General features: G+C 50.6%; 1 protein-coding gene across 2 annotated transcripts; it reads right to left on the bottom strand.

The window, feature by feature from the left end:
* Positions 1 to 1,356: 1,356 nt before the first annotated feature.
* Positions 1,357 to 14,338, bottom strand: Spindoc (spindlin interactor and repressor of chromatin binding). 2 transcript variants are annotated; one of them, XM_076847420.2, is made up of 7 exons: positions 13,970 to 14,338; positions 10,435 to 10,764; positions 10,209 to 10,358; positions 9,926 to 10,051; positions 9,588 to 9,785; positions 5,743 to 5,845; positions 1,357 to 2,149 (listed from the first exon to the last, which is right to left on the bottom strand). In XM_076847420.2, exons 1-7 carry the CDS (start codon positions 14,094 to 14,096, stop codon positions 2,017 to 2,019), a joined length of 1,167 nt encoding a protein of 388 aa, XP_076703535.2. In that variant the 5' UTR covers positions 14,097 to 14,338; the 3' UTR covers positions 1,357 to 2,016. The 2 variants fall into 2 exon arrangements, with proteins under 2 accessions (XP_076703535.2, XP_076703536.2); XM_076847421.2 differs by lacking the exon at positions 5,743 to 5,845.
* Positions 14,339 to 15,146: the final 808 nt, after the last annotated feature.

The raw sequence follows: 15,146 nt of genomic DNA, 5'->3' as shown, positions 1-15,146 counted from the left end.
CTAAGAAAACAAAGTCAATGCAATCTGGTTCCTGCCCGAAAGGAGCTCACAGTCTAGGGGGCCACAAGTCATATAATAGAAGCAAAGGTGCATTGGCATCACAATTTTACAACTAACTTTTGTATATGCTTTTCAAGTGTAAACACTCAGTGACACAGCCATGTTGTCTTAAAAGCACATCGGTATAAATGTAAACACAGTTACACCATTGACGGACAGAAATCACCTGCAATGAACACTTGTGCTTTCAAAGTCAGACTTAGCATTATTTGATTCCTCCTGTTAGGTAGTTCACAAGTTTTACCTATCTGCAGAAACAGGTGGAGAGTTCCGTGGCCCTCCTGCCACCGCAATGGCTAGAGGCAAAGTAGCCTGAATCCTCACCTGCTTCTCCACACCTGTTTTTTAGCCTCCTCCAGACAAGGACCCTGGATATTCTTGAGCTCATTCTCTCAAGTTTATCAAATCAGGTGAAAGGACCACATTTCCAGAACCCACCTGGCCCACAGGTGACACCAGTTCAGGCCAGCATTCAGTCTGTACTGCTGATGCCCAGACCCTCCTGATGGAGATGAACTTTCTGGTCAGTGCTCTATGGGGACGTGTCCCTCCAAGCCCTGATCCCCACCTCTTCCAAAGTGCACCTCACTTCTCAGTGCAGCGGGCATTCAGCCCTACTCACCACTTCTGCTGGGGGGTTCTGAACAGGACAGGACGGTGCAGCTTAGGGTTTGAGGGAGCCGCCTGTGACTCCATCTCACCAGAGAGGGCAAGACCAAACAGATTCAGCCTGAGGTGGATTTGTTCAGGACTTACAGAATCTCAAGAGAACTGAAATGGTCCAGGGAGTGGCAGGGAACCAGGTAAGGGCTCAGGTTTAAAGAAGCCGAGGAGAGGATGGGAGGAAGCTGTGTGGAGGAGGGTGCAGACCTACTAGAGAAGGCAGGCTGCCAGGACTCACCCACCCACCCACCTATCTCATGTCACCTCGTGACATCTCTTTACCTGCAGGCAGACTGGGATCATTTCCCTTCAGAAAGGTCATAACCCTCATCTCCTTGGGCGTGAGTGCCCCTGGCCCCTACAGTTCCTTGCCTGGACAGAGGCCTACCAGGTATCATTAGATATAATCTGTTAAAATGGGCTTCTGACGCCATTTCCAGAGTGGGGATAAGATGCAGTGACCCCAGGTCAAGCCTGGTCAGCGAGCCCAGGCTAGAGCCCTGTCCTGCTCTTGCTACTCCATCCTTGGGACAGGTAGGCCTTCTGGCTCCCACCCATGACTATCTTCAAGCCCTCCTGCCCCCAGGCTTGTTCTGGGAGGCCCCTTCCCCAATGAAGGCCCACACGGAACTCTCTTAATTAAAAAAAAATAATTTATTGTCAACAAAGGTGATATATACAACAGGAAAAGAGGTGAAAGGGAGAGTGGGGGTGAATGGAGCCCCTCTGCAGGGATGGAGTGGGAAGAGGTAATGGAGGCCTCCTAGTGTAGAAGCCTAAACAAGTGGGGGAGGAGAGGTGTCCCCCGAGGTAGTGGGACTCAGTTCAAACCCCCTCATGACCACCTCTGTGTAAGGCACTGTGCCAGGGGAGAATGGTGGGGGGCCAAGAGAGGGCGGGAGGAGGTGCAGGGGACAGAGGTGTGGGTCAGTAAAGGACTAGGGTAGGTGTTCTCCACTGGCCCAATGCCCTACCACACGACAGCCTCGGCCACCCTCTACCTCGGATCCAGCCTCAGACCCAGCCAGGGGCAGGCATCCTCCTGTACTCTCAAGCAAGAGTGGATGGGTGCTGCCCCACCCCTCTCTCCTGCCCTGGCACCTGGTTTTAAAACTCTGGGTGGCTGAGCCAGGCAGCTCTGAGCTATAAGCCAAAGGGGGACACTGCCTCCTCCCTCCTGCCCTTTCTCCCTCCCTCTCCAGGAAAGCAACAACTTATACCCCACTCCCTGCCTCTGGCTGCCCCCCGACAGTAGTGCTGGACTCTGACAGAACTGTGGGCCAGTCTGGGGCATCACCTGTTCCCACTCCCTTGGTGCCCCGGGGGTGCTTGGACCAATCTTGCAAGAGGTTGACCGCTGGGGGCTCCTCCAGCCGCACTCGGATAACCTGGAGATCCAGTGTCCCGCGAAGCCCCGGAGGGGGATCTGGGCAGGGATGGGAGCAGAGAGCAGAGTCAGGGCCTTCCAGAGCCTGGGGTGGTAGTGACAGCTTTGCAACCAACCCACCTGTCCCCAGCCTTCCTCATCTTCATTCACAGCCCTGTGCCTGGCCCCAAGGGAGGCCTGAGAACAGTGGGAGTTCCACTCTTGGATGACTCCAGCACCGCCAGCTTCAGAGCCCTCTTGGCCATCACTGGGATGCTGCTCTGAAGCCTTCCTCCCTCATGAACTTGGGCAGAGGGGACTTACTACCTAGGATCTCTCTTCCCCAATTCTCACCTCCAGCCGAATACTTTCACATCACCCAAGGGCAACCCTAAGGTAAGAAGCTCTGCTTGCATGGGGCAGGGGTCAGTGGGGTGAAGAACACCCCAAACCAGCCAGACATTGTGTTGCCCACCACAGAGCTGGTAAGTGAATATGCAGAACAGAGAAGAGCACTGGGCAGACAGCCCTGGGTTGGCAACTTCACCAGTCGTGATCTCCTGAGAGCCTACAAGGATCAGGTGTTGATCTTAGCAGAATGGAACCACTACTCAGAATAGTAAAGCTGGGTCTCAAGACAGGGGAAGGTGGATTACTATGGTCACTGCATAGTCACAGAAATGTCCTGTGACCTGGGCCTATGCAAAAAACAGAAAGTGGCAATTGCAAATGTTATGTATCGAAAGGGATTCTTTGCAGTTTTTCCCTCTAAGTTTTAGAGACAGTTGTTAAAATGTGATAGAGAGAACAGATATAATTTTGTTGTATGGTTCACCAGAGTTTTTAAGATGACTTACCAGGAAGGGGGAAAGGGATAGGGTAGAAGGGTGGTTGGATATAATCAATGCACAATGTATGCATGTATGGAAAACACTGAATCCAATTATTTGTAGAATGGATGTGCTAATGATTACAATAAAAACAAAATGACTTATTCAGCTATTACTTGGTTGTACAATTTAGCAATTTTTTGGGGGGTACTGGGATGGACCCAGGGTCTTCTGCATCTTGGGAAAGCACTCCACCATTGAGCTACACTCTCAATCCCTTTTATTTTGAGACAGAGTCTTGTAAGTTGCTGAGGCTGGCCTTGAATTGAGATTTTCCTGCCTCAGACTCCCAAGTAGGTGGAATTACAGGCATGCACTACCACAACTGGCTGCAACTGTTTGTGTTCCCACAAGGCAGTCTGCATTCTGGGTAACTATTGGCTCCTTGAGGGAAGACTGAATCCCACTCATTTCAACAATAACTTCCTGAGCAACTACTACGATGTGCACACCGCTGTTCTAGTCACTAGGGACACAGTGGTGTATGGAGCTGACCATGTGCCTTCTTGGAATTTACAGTCTAGTGGTGAAAGCCAAAAAGGACAATCAAGTAAAAGCTGCAGAATATCATATGTGAGTAGATGCAAAGCTGCATGCACACACCAGGGAGCTGAGATGCAGAGGACATCAAGGGGCAGCTATGAAGTGAGTGGGGCTCTAGCGTTTTGGGCAGAGGAAGGGCAAGTGCAGAGGGCGGGGAACCTGCCTGCTGCTGCAGGACCATTAAGGCCAGTGCTGCCTATGCGAGGGAGGCAGTGTGATGGGAGAGGTCAGGAGTCTGGAAGAAGAATAACCAGCCCCATGAAGACTCTAGCTTAATCTGAAGTGTGATGGGAGCAGCCTGTAGGGTTCTGCTCCTATGCGTGGCCAGATCTAACCTGAGCTTTCAGCAGGGAGATGGGGTGCTGGCAAGAGCAGAGCACCTGGGCAAAGCTTGGAGCTATAGCCCAGTAGAAGGCTACTGCCAGAACCAGGTGTGTGTGGAGGCAGGGAGAGTTTTGGAGATCTGATGGTGGACTGATGTGGGGTTGGAGAGGAACAGAAAAGGAGGATCCCAATGGTTTGGGAAGAACAAAGTGAAGGATGGGTCTGCCAGTTTATTGGGAAAGCTGCTGGTTAAGGTAGGCTGGCAGAGGGTGATGAGACCTGGGGAGGAGACTGGAGGTTCAGTTTGGAAGTTTAGAAGTCTTTTGAGTCAACCAAGTAGTAATATCACTTGGGGAACTGGGAGACAGGCTGGAACCAAGGAGAGATGGAGGGTAAATGTGGGGTACAACACACAAACGGCAGAACTGTGAGCTGTATGGCTCTCCCAGGGAGCGGGGGATTTAACACACCACACAGAAACAGCGCCTATTCTGGGTCAGGGGGTGCTCTGGCCACCAGGGACAACTTGATCTGAAGGAGTTCCCGTTCTAGAAAGGGCAAGACAGATAATACGCTGTTTCCAGGTTGAGGGGGGTGATAAGCAAGCAAGGGAAACAGAGGCAACAGCCAGTGGGGAGGCATCAAGGCAGGCAAGCAGCTCCAGAGAACCAAGGGAAGACAGTTACTGACAGGAAGGTGGGAAACAGGGCCACTGTTACCCCCGGGTCAAGAGAGGGACGACCAGGGATCTCACTAAATTCATTTTATGGAAGTCAAGGGCAACCTTGCCAAAAAGCAGTTTCGGCATGGAATGTTGAGGATGCACATTTTACTCAAGCAGATTCCACAAAGAGAAGAGAGGCAGTATAGAAAAGGCCATTATCATTGGGGACAAATGGGTCAGGGACTAGAGGGATGGGGGGGGTCAAGGGAGAAATGACAGTTTTGTTACAGGCTGATGGGGAAGACTGAGAAGATATGGGATGACAAGCAGAGAACAGAACCCATGGGCGTTTTTTTCCTTCCCTAGGGCTGGGGACGGAATCCAGGGTCTTGCATATGCTAGGCAAGGACTCTACCATTGAGCTACCCCAAGCTCACCCTTCTTTGGGCAGGGGTCTTAGTATATTGTCCCAGTTGGTCTTGAACCCCTCAGCTTAGTTGGGACTAGAGGCATGAGCCTCCACATCTATGCGAATCCTCTTGTGTAAAATGAAAACTGTATCACTTTCCATAATGCTTTACTTTCATAAAATAGCATACCAGGAAAGTTTAATACATAGCAAGAGTTCAAATACGCTAGGAACTTCTCAAGTCACCAGATCTCACTAAATTCATTTTATGGAAGTCAAGGGCAACCTTGCCAAAAAGCAGTTTTGGCGTGGAATGTCAAGGATGCACATTTTACTCAAGCAGATTCCAGAAAGAGAAGAGAGGCAGTATAGAAAAGGCCATTGTCTTTGGGGACTAATGAATTGCACCAGTTATTTCTGGTAGCAAGAAGGGAAGAGGTAGGTATAAGGATAGGTAGGGAGAGGAGGTCAGGAGAATAAGGCCTGAAATGTGGAAATGATCCAGAGCTCCAGGGATATAAAAAAGCAAGCTGGGCTGGGCACAGTGGCACATGCCTATAATCCCAGCGACTCAAGAGGCTGAGGCAGGAGGATCTCAAGTGAGGCCAACCTCAGCAATAAGACCCTGTCTCAAAATGAAAAAAATAAATAAAAAGGGCTGGGGATGTAACTTAGTGGTTAATAACCCCTGGGTTCAATCCCAGGTGCCAAAAAAAAAAAAAAAAAAAAAAAAGGCAAACTGTTTCCCTTCCTGTCCTGCCCCAATTCCTCTGCTTCCCACCCCACCATCCCTTTTCTCTCCAATTTGGGAGTATGTGCTTACATGTGTTCCACAGAGACCCACTCCTCCTGCAGAGGCTGGGACCCATTCCCCTTGTTTCTCACTAAGGCCAATCTCTGGACAGGGACTCTGGAAATGTCACCACCTGAATGACAAGTGAAGGTAGTCAATCGTCTGTCTTTTCTTTCTTTCTTATAGTACTGGGAATTGAACCCAGGGCCTCACCCATGAGAGGTAAGCACTCTACCAATGGGCCAAACCCCCACTCCTTTTTATTTTGAGACAGAGTCTTGCTAAATTTGCCAGGCTGGCCTAAACAGAAAAGCAAGCCTGCGTCTTGAGTAGCTGGGATTAAAGGCAGGCAGCCCTGTGCCCAGCTCAACTTTCCAATCAATTGTCACTGAGGGCTTTCTTTGTGCCAGGCACTACTCTAGGTGCTGAGGACTCAGCAGTGAACAAAAACAAAGACCTCACAAAGCTCACACTCATGGGTACACATGTACCCTCTCACTGTGCTTCCTCCATGGTCCAGTCTGGAAATACTGTTTGGCCAAGGTTTCCTAACCAGACCTCAGGGTCCTGCTCAAATCAAACACCAGCAAGAAAGAGGTTTTTCCCCCATGACTTGTGAGTGGGTCCTCCTGGCTCACTTTCTCTGCTGGCTTGGACAACACCCCACCCTCTTCTAGCAAGGTCCTTGGAAAGTTCTAGAAACCTTCCCAGACTATCTAATCTTATCAACTAATGTGACCACAGTGAATTTTTTCCAATTCCCAGAGCCGTGAGTTTTAAATTGTTAGAAAAATAAAAAACAATGGCAGGGTCTTTACTCAAATAGCTCTGGTTTCTTTTGTGTGTGAAAGACAGATATTGGGGACTGAACCCAGGGTCTAATGTGTGCTAGGAAATGCTCTACCCTAGAAACACATCCCCAGCCTTGGGTATTCTGAAATGGCCCAAAACCTCAAGCCAGAGCCTGTGCTCTACTTGGAAGCACCATGGGTGCCCACCATTCCTGAAAATCCCCCTGCCTCCAGCAGTGTCTCAAGACAGACTGGGGTCAAATCACTCATGTGATTTCTTAAGATTGATTCCTTGGGGCTGGGCTCCAGGGACACTTGTTGCTACTCAGTGTCTCCTATGGCCATCTCCAACCTCCATAAATTCTACAACTGCTAAAACATCTGCCACACTGCCATCTCTTGACATCTGATTGGGTTGTAGAGACCTATCCTTCTCCCTTTGCCCACTCACACCAAAAGATCCTAAAATCTCAGGGATTCTTTTCTCTTCTACTCACTACCCCAGACCAGTAGTTTCTGCACAAAACACCCTAGGACTAGAAACAAAGACTCCCTCTGAGTATGAAACCAGAAGACCTGTTGGGTGTCAGGGTGCACACCTAATAATCCCAGGTACTTGAAAGTTTGAGGCAGGAGGATCACAAGTTTGAGGCCAGCCTCAGCAACTTAGTGAGACCTTGTCCCCCCAAAAAATAAAACAGGCCAGGGATATAGAATCCCCTGGGCTCAATACTTAGTACTCAGGGAAAAAAATAAAAACAGAAAAGGTAAAGACCTATTAAACCCTAGAGAGGCCATCCATTTAAAGAGGATCCCCAGGAGGGGAAGGAGACAGAAATTAAATCCAGGCCAGTCTCAGTGGCACATGCCTATAATCCCAATGGCTTAGGAGGCTGAGACAGGAGGATCGTAAGTTCAAAGCCAGCCTCAGCAACTAAGAGGCAATAAGAAAGTCAGTGAGACCCCGTCTCTAAAATAAAATACAAAATAGGGCTGGACATGTGGCTCAGTAGTCGAGTACCCCTGAATTCAATTCCTGGTACCAAAAAATAAAAAAAATAAAAATAAAAAGAAGGGCTGGGGATATGGCTCAAGCGCGCTTGCCTAGCATGCGTGTGGCCCGGGTTCAATCCTCAGCACCACATACAAAGATGTTGTGTCTGCCGAAAACTAAAAAATAAATATTAAAAAATTCTCTCTCTCAAAAAAGAAAAAAAAGAAATGCTCAAGTCTAAGCAGGATGCTTTGGTCTAGAGGCAGCGCTGGAGTTGGCTCAAGCTGAGATAACTAAAGTGTGATCTATGTAAAGGGGTGAAGCCCACGTTAAGAAAAAAAAATAAATATAACAAATAAATAAATAAAAGTATGCACACACCCACACAGAGCTTTGTTAAAAGACTGTTAACAGTGGGACCTACTAGTGTGCATAGGGGATCTGCAGAAGTACATAAGTTCACCTTTTTGAGAACACCACACAGGGGAGCCTCTACTAACCATCTTTCCCGGGCTCTAACTCCAAATACATTTCCAGCAAGCTGGTAAAAGGACACAGCACTTCCCAGGTGACCCCTTTACTACTTCAGGAAGCACTTCCTGGGCCTGGAATGCTGTGAGCTAAGAGGGGAACCAGGTTGGGCCTCTGCCCCCATACAATGCATTCCAGTCTCAATTCTCACTGCTTGGTAGCAGAACTATGGCTACCAAAGATGGCCATGTCCAAATCTCCAGAAGCTGGGAATGTTTTATTCCACAGCAAAGGGGAATTAAGGATGCTAATCTGCCAACTAAAAACTAGATAGGGGGGATGGGATTGTGGCTTAGTGGTAAAGCACTCGCCTAGCACATTTGAGGCTCAGGGTTTGATCCTCGGCACCACATAAAAATTAAGTTCATTGTGTATACCTACATCTAAAATAAACTAGATAGGCCTGGGAATGTGGCTCAGTGGTAGAGTACCTGCTTAGCATGTGTCTGTCAGGCTCTGGGTTCTGTCCCCAGCACCAAAAAAACCCTGATTACTCTGGGTAAGGCCTATATAACCCCACCCCCCAAATATTTATGTTTTTGTTGTAGTTGGACACAATACCTTTACTTATTTATTTTTATGTGGTGCGAGGATCCAACCCGGGGCCTCGCCCATGCTAGTTGAGTGCTCTACCACTGAGCCACAATCCCAGCCACAGGCGTATATCATCTTAAGCATCCTTAAACAGGGAAGAGAGAGGCAGATGACTCTGAACCCAAGACCTCTGCTGGGAGCCTCTATGAACCACTACTGGCTTTGAGGCCACAAGCCAAGCAATGTGAGCATCTTTTAGAAGTCATGCAAGGTGAGGAAACTAATTTCCCTAGAGCTTCCAGAAAGGAACAGAGCCCTACCAACTCCTTGAATATAGCTCAGAGAGACCCATATTGGAATTCTGACCTCTAGAACCATATGTTTTAAAAGCCACCAAGTTCGTGGCAATTTGTTCAAGCAGCAAATAGGAAATTCATGCAACAACTGAGAAGGAACCATTTTTTTGAGACTCAGTTTCTCCATCTGAAAAAGGTGATGGGCATCTGCCCTTTAACTATAACATATTTTTGTAAGTATCAAATGAACTGCATAAAGTTTTTTTTTTTTTTCTTCCTTTTGTTATTGACAATTGAACCAAGGGTTGATCTACCACTGAGCTATATTCCCCAGCCTTTTTAATTTTAAGACAATGTCCTGCTAAGCTGCCCAGGCTGGCCTCAAACTTTTGATCAGTCCACCTCAGCCTCCCAAGAAGCTGGGATTATTGGTGTGCACCACCATGCCTGGCTAGAAGTTTCTTAAAATCAGTTTTGTGTGGAGATGGGTGTGAGGCTTTTGAGGAATACTGGCACAGCCCAACCTAATGACCAATTCCAGGAATTTCCTAAGGAGCACTCAGAAGTGCTCGGCTTTCCAGCCAGCCTCCCTGGTCATTCAAATCCCATTGTCCTTATCCTGTCTCCCGGGGAACTGAGCACCAACCTCTTCTCTGGTCTCCAGGGCAGGACAGCCTCACAGAGACCAGAAGCCCAACTTTCCCCATCCTCCCTCTGAGGAGGGCTCACCTGGAGTGGGGCTTTCTGGCTGGGGAAGGCCTTCTGCTGCTTTGCCCTCCTTATGTGAGTCCTTATTGTCGGTGGCCCTGAGCTGGGTATGGGAGAAGAGCTGGAGGACGAAGCCAGGTGGAAAGCTGCCGTCGGTGAAGTGTCGGACTTCAGCTGGTGCTGCAAAGGTCTCTGTGGGGGAGTCGGGGGATGGCGGGTCTGGAGGGCAGACAGGAAGGAGTTTTGAGCAAAGGAGGCCAAATCACAAGGTCTGAGCCCCACGTTGTGCTCACCAACCTAGATTTTAGTTGCAGGACTGCATGAGGGCCTGCACCCACCACTCCCTGGCCTCCCCTCACCTGGGTCAGGGTCCAAGTTTTTGGTCATAGGTCTGCCTCTCTTCTTTCTGACAGGCTCGTCCCCAGGGGACTCCTTCCATCTCTGACCACGAAGTTTCTTATTTCCAGGCTCAGGGACAGGGGCAACTGTAAAAAAAGATCCTAGATCTTTTTAAGAGGCCACCATACCTGCACGATGCCATCCCTGGGCTCCTGAGGACACCTGCTCAGCAGCAGCCCAGAACGCAGGCCTGTGCTTCACCCGGGCCCCCACTCCACCTTACCAGTTCCCCTGCTGACTGACCAGGCAGCTCAAGGGGACGGAGTCCCCTGGGCCGGATCCTTTTTGGGAGGGACGCATTGTCCTCAGAGTCCAGGAGGACCACGATCTCTGCTGGCATCCTAGCAGAGTCTGCATTGCCATTAGGGTCTGGTTCAGCATCCCGGCCTGATTCTGAAGAGACAAAAGCCCAGTGAGCTCCCATGGCTCCCGCGGGCCCTCCCTCTGCCCCCACTGCTTCCCCCACTACCTGAGCTGGGGGGGGAGGGCTGCTCAGCATGAACATCTTGCAAAAGAGCCACTCCTTCACTCCAGGCCTCCAGAATATTGCTTTTCTCAGAGGGGCTCAGGTCTAGGGTATGGGGATGCTGTTCCAGGATGTGCATTCGAGCAGTGTCGGCTGAGGGGAAGCGGATCTCGGCTCCACACACCATGCACAGGGCCCGCCCGCTGCCTCCTGGGCTATTTCCCACCAGGAACTCCTGTTCCCAAGACACTTGTTGCTTAGGCTCCTCACAGCCATCACCAACTATCTCCAGCAGGTTGGGCTGAGGTGGTGGGGTCTTTTCCTGTTGGGTCACTGTGGAGTGAGAGGGAGAGTGCTATCAGTAAAGGAACTCATGAGCCACCATGCTCATAACAAACCTACGTAGGGCAGAGAGGGGAGTATTTCTATCATGTTCTCCATTGCACTGGACACCACAGGCACAAACCACATTGCACACAGGTTGTGCTCAGTGTCACACTACTTTCACCTAAGTACACCTTCTTTCATCTAGTCCCAGGCCTTAGGACTACACATTTCCCAAGAGGCTATGTTCTTAAACTTCTCTCTCTAGCCTGTGCAACCCTGCTCAGCTGAGTGATGGGTATCTGACTCCAGGCCACAGTATCCTTGACGGCAAAGATGCTATATTTCATCACACTCTATATTTACCACCTTGTCTCCACAAGATTGATATTAAGTACACACCTGCCTGTTCCATCCCCTTCAAAAGGCCACCTAGTCCTTCAGAGTGTGCCCAGAGCACTGGCAGCAATGGCCTCGCTCCCATTGAGCTAGGTGCCATGTACACACGTGGCCAATAACCTTTTCAGCTCAACACAGGCAGCTTCAGACCCAAGGCAATCTGGCAGCTCAACACCTCTGTGAAGTGTCTGTGATCCTCTGTGGCTACACCTCTCTCCCACCATTCAGAAGATGGGACAAACTACAAACATGGAAGGGCTAGGTGAAAGGGTAGCATTTGGAAGGGATATGAGCCTTGGCTCAGAAGTGGACAACTCAGGCCCCAGGTGGATTGCACTGCTCTCCTGTGTGACTCTGGACAGAATCTTGACCTCTTAGTTGCAATAGGCTTTCTTCCCCACACTTCCCTGAACCAGCTCCAAGAAGGTCACCAATGCTAAACCCAGAAGGCAGTTCTTCAGCTTTACCTCCTGATCAATTTCTCCATCTTGATTTTCATCACTGATAGCCAGGGACCACCTTCCCTTACTTCCCCTGTTGCTCTCAGGCCCCTGTGCTGATTCTTGTCTCCTTCATCATGTCTTCTCAGATATTTTTACAGCTATCTTGCTTCTTCCAAGTCACTGCTGAAGGCATCCAGGCAAGGTCTGTGCTGGAGCCCAGGAAGCTACCACCTCCCCTACCTAAGCACCTCATTTCCTTTTACTGCACTGTTTCCTCCCAACATAGCATTGTGTTTCACTTGTGCACTGTGTCCCCTCCACACTGTCAGCTTCAATGAGGGCACTCCCCCATACCCTGCAGTGCTACCAACTGAACCAGGGCTTTGTGTATAGGAGACAAGTGCTCTTCCACTGAGCTGCATCTCCGGCCCAACAGGACAGATTTCTGATGGTTTGTACTTAAGTCCAGAATCAAGAACAGAATATGGCAAGTAGCGGCATTCAGGATTACCTGATGTTGGACTGATTCGATCTCTAACCTGTAATCACTGGAGTATTCCAGGATTTAGTCCTTGAACCCCTTTTCTTCTGTTGGTTTCTTTCCTCTGGTTTCTTTCTCACCTATTTCCTGACCTCTAGCAGGACTCTGCCATAAAGTCTAGACTCATATATCCAAACTATTTATCAGATCTCTCCACTTGGACTTGTAACAACACATCTGGAACTTACCATACCATATTGTAATCTTAACTTCCAATATTATATAAACCTACACTCAGTCTCCTCCATCTAAGCAAAAGATTTTCTTTCCACTTGCCTCAAAAACTTTAAATTCACTTTTTTCCCCTCTCATACACAAATTGTTTGAGAAGCTAGTGGCTCAGAACCTTTGTACTTGCTTTTCTGTCTGCAATGCTCTTCCTCCAGCCATCTGTAAGGCTGGTTTCCTTAACTTTCTTCAGTTCTGTGCTCAAAATTCACCTCATTAGAGAAGCCTTTTCTAATCAGTCTAGGCACCAAATAAAACTCTTACTCACCCTTTCTCCTTATATTACTTTTACTGCCACCTTACATACCATATTTATTTACCTGTCAGCTGCTGGGATATGTATGTTCCACAAGGACAGGGTTTCATCTGCCTTGTTGGCCCCTGTTACCACCCCAGACTAAAACAGTGCCCACCATATAGTAGGTGCCCCCAAAATATTGGATGAATAAACGAATCTCTAGACTTCTATTTCCCCCTAACAGTGGGGACAGGCAACCTATGAAGGGAAATTGAAGGGATTAACTAAGAAAGCCTTTGACAATAAGAGCAAGCACTCCATAAATATCAGTGCAAGCAGGAAAATAACGTGTGTTGGACTGAATGCTTTGAGAAGGATGTGGCCTTTATTTCCCTAATTTTATAACACTCCTGATTGGAGGATAAGAGGCAGTGAGTACAGAGAGAGTATATCATTATTTTTAAGTGACAATGAATGGCTTTTCTCTCAAACTCTTTTGGGTACTGTTCTCCTCACCCAAGGAGATATTGGAAAATGAAGAAATATTCTCATTTTTAAGAACATTAAGTCTTCCACAAAGATGGCTCTTTGTTTTCTTAGGATTTGCAAGCTCCTGAGGACTAAGGAAATTGGTGAAGGGGGAGGGGAGAGAGAATGTTCCCAGATTATTCCTGGGAATCCCCTCCCATGCCTAATCTCCCTTTAGATGGCTTCTTTCAGGAAGCCCCCTGGCAAGAACTGCTTTTCCCAAACTAGGTGCTGTGCGCAGTTCCATTCATTGCCCATGTTCGCTTAAGAATCTGACACCTGTGGCTTATGCAAGTGGGAGGCCTGGAGATGGGGTTGGGGGAGGAAAAGATTTATACTTGAAGGGTTCTTAAAATTCTTTTGGAGGTTAGATAGGGCTCTTGCCTCCACCCTCCAAATCGCTCGGGACACCTAGCTACTGGGGCCTAGAGGCCAGGCCACCCCTCGGCCTAGGGCACAGCCTGGTCGGGCAGGGAGACTGCAAGCTGTGGACACCCAGCGCCTCGGGGGATCAGGCCTCCCGCGCTGGGCCCGGGCGAGGGGGCGCTTGGGCACCGGAAGATCCGGAGCGCGCGGGGCGTGGATCGAAGTCTCCAGACCCTGGGCGGGGGTAGGGGAAGGAGGGGGAATTAGGAGAGGCCTTAGATTCCAAGCGCTGGTGGGGGAGGAGCAAGAGCGCGCCCCGGGCCCGGGCCCGAGCGGGAGGGGCGCCCGGCCCGCAGACCCGAGCGGGTGCAGGGGTGGCCACGCTCGGACCCCGGCCGGTGAGGGGCGGCCTGAGCACCCCCCCGCCGGCTCGGACCGTGAGGCGGAAGAGGGGTCCCCTCCCATCCTCACCTCTGAGCATCGGCTCCGGCCGCGGGATTACCGCCACCACCACGGCCTCGTCGTCGTCCTCCCCTTCCTCACACTTGAGCGTCACCTCGAAGCAGTCCAGCGAGGCTCCCTCGGCCTTCAGAGCCATGGTGCGGCCGGGGGCGACTGCGGTGACCGGACACCGGAGGACGGGCGCGCAGGCCTCGGCGCGCCACCGGCGGCCGCCTCCGCCCGGGCCCGCGCCGGGCCCGCGGCCCGCCCCGTGCACCCGCCGGAGCAGCCCCCTCCGCGCCGCCCGGGGTTCGCCCGCCCCGCCCGCGACACAGCTCAGCGAGTGGGGACCCCGGGCGGGCAGGTCTCAATCCGGGGCTCCAGACCCCGCCGCTCCCTTTTATGGAGGCTCATTGTCGGCGGCGCCCGCCGGCCCGCCCCCAGGCCCGGCGCAGCCAATCGCGCACAGCCCCGCCCAGACCCCGCCCCAGGCACGCGGCCCCGTTAGAGCCCGGGGACGCCCGGTCGGCGGGAAGGGTTGTGCGGGCTGGCAGTGCCTGTGTAGACTCCCGGGCTGGGGTCGCCAGGCGCAACTCGCCGAGTCCGGGGGTCGCTGACCGAGTCCGGGGGTCGTTGACCGCTGCGAGCTCTGTTTGCTGGCAATGAAGAACACTACCAGGTTCCCCAGGTTTCAGTGGGGGCCACTTTTACCTTTGCGCGGACCAGCTACCCAGAAGGTGCCCTGGGGGAATAGAACAGTGGGGGCTTGGAAGGGTGGAGACTGAATTCCTTCAGATTTGCCAACTCTGTGACCTTGGCCGCCTTGGGTTTCCTTGGACTAGCACATCCTTTCAACCACGGTTTTGGACTCCTGGGGACAAGGGAATGAGTAGATGAAGAGGAACCAAGTGGAGTGTAGGCGCGTTTCAACCGCTTCCCTCCGTGCTTATGATAAATGCAAAGTTTATTAAACGAGAATCCAGAGTTTTGTGTCCCTATCCAAGGACACACAAGCAATCCATTGGGAGCCCCAAGACCAGTCTGCAGTTGCCATGACACTGCCGCATCCACAGTCGTTCTCTGGGCTAGCTTTTACCTGGCAACATAGAATGGCCACTATCTCTTCTGCAGAAACCCTCATAAAATATTTAAGTTGAGAAATGCAAAATATCCCACCCACGCTGAAAATCCATCTTAAAACACTACC

This window comes from Callospermophilus lateralis, chromosome 2, assembly GCF_048772815.1.
Source record: "Callospermophilus lateralis isolate mCalLat2 chromosome 2, mCalLat2.hap1, whole genome shotgun sequence".
In the NCBI taxonomy this organism is placed as follows: domain Eukaryota; kingdom Metazoa; phylum Chordata; class Mammalia; order Rodentia; family Sciuridae; genus Callospermophilus; species Callospermophilus lateralis.
The sequence above is the reverse complement of the archived record's forward strand: the minus strand, read 5'-3'. Positions and strand labels throughout refer to the sequence as shown.

What these genes read in the sequence shown, in the direction of transcription:
- Spindoc (XM_076847420.2), bottom strand. Translation starts at nt 14,096, where the DNA reads ATGGCTCTGAAGGCCGAGGGAGCCTCGCTGGACTGCTTCGAGGTGACG. An exon ending in GCCAGAAAGCCCCACTCCAG is followed by an intron (nt 5,846 to 9,587) that starts GTGAGCCCTCCT and finishes CTTGTCATTCAG; the next exon opens with GTGGTGACATTTCCAGAGTC. An exon ending in TGGGTCTCTGTGGAACACAT is followed by an intron (nt 2,150 to 5,742) that starts GTAAGCACATAC and finishes ATCCCTGCCCAG; the next exon opens with ATCCCCCTCCGGGGCTTCGC.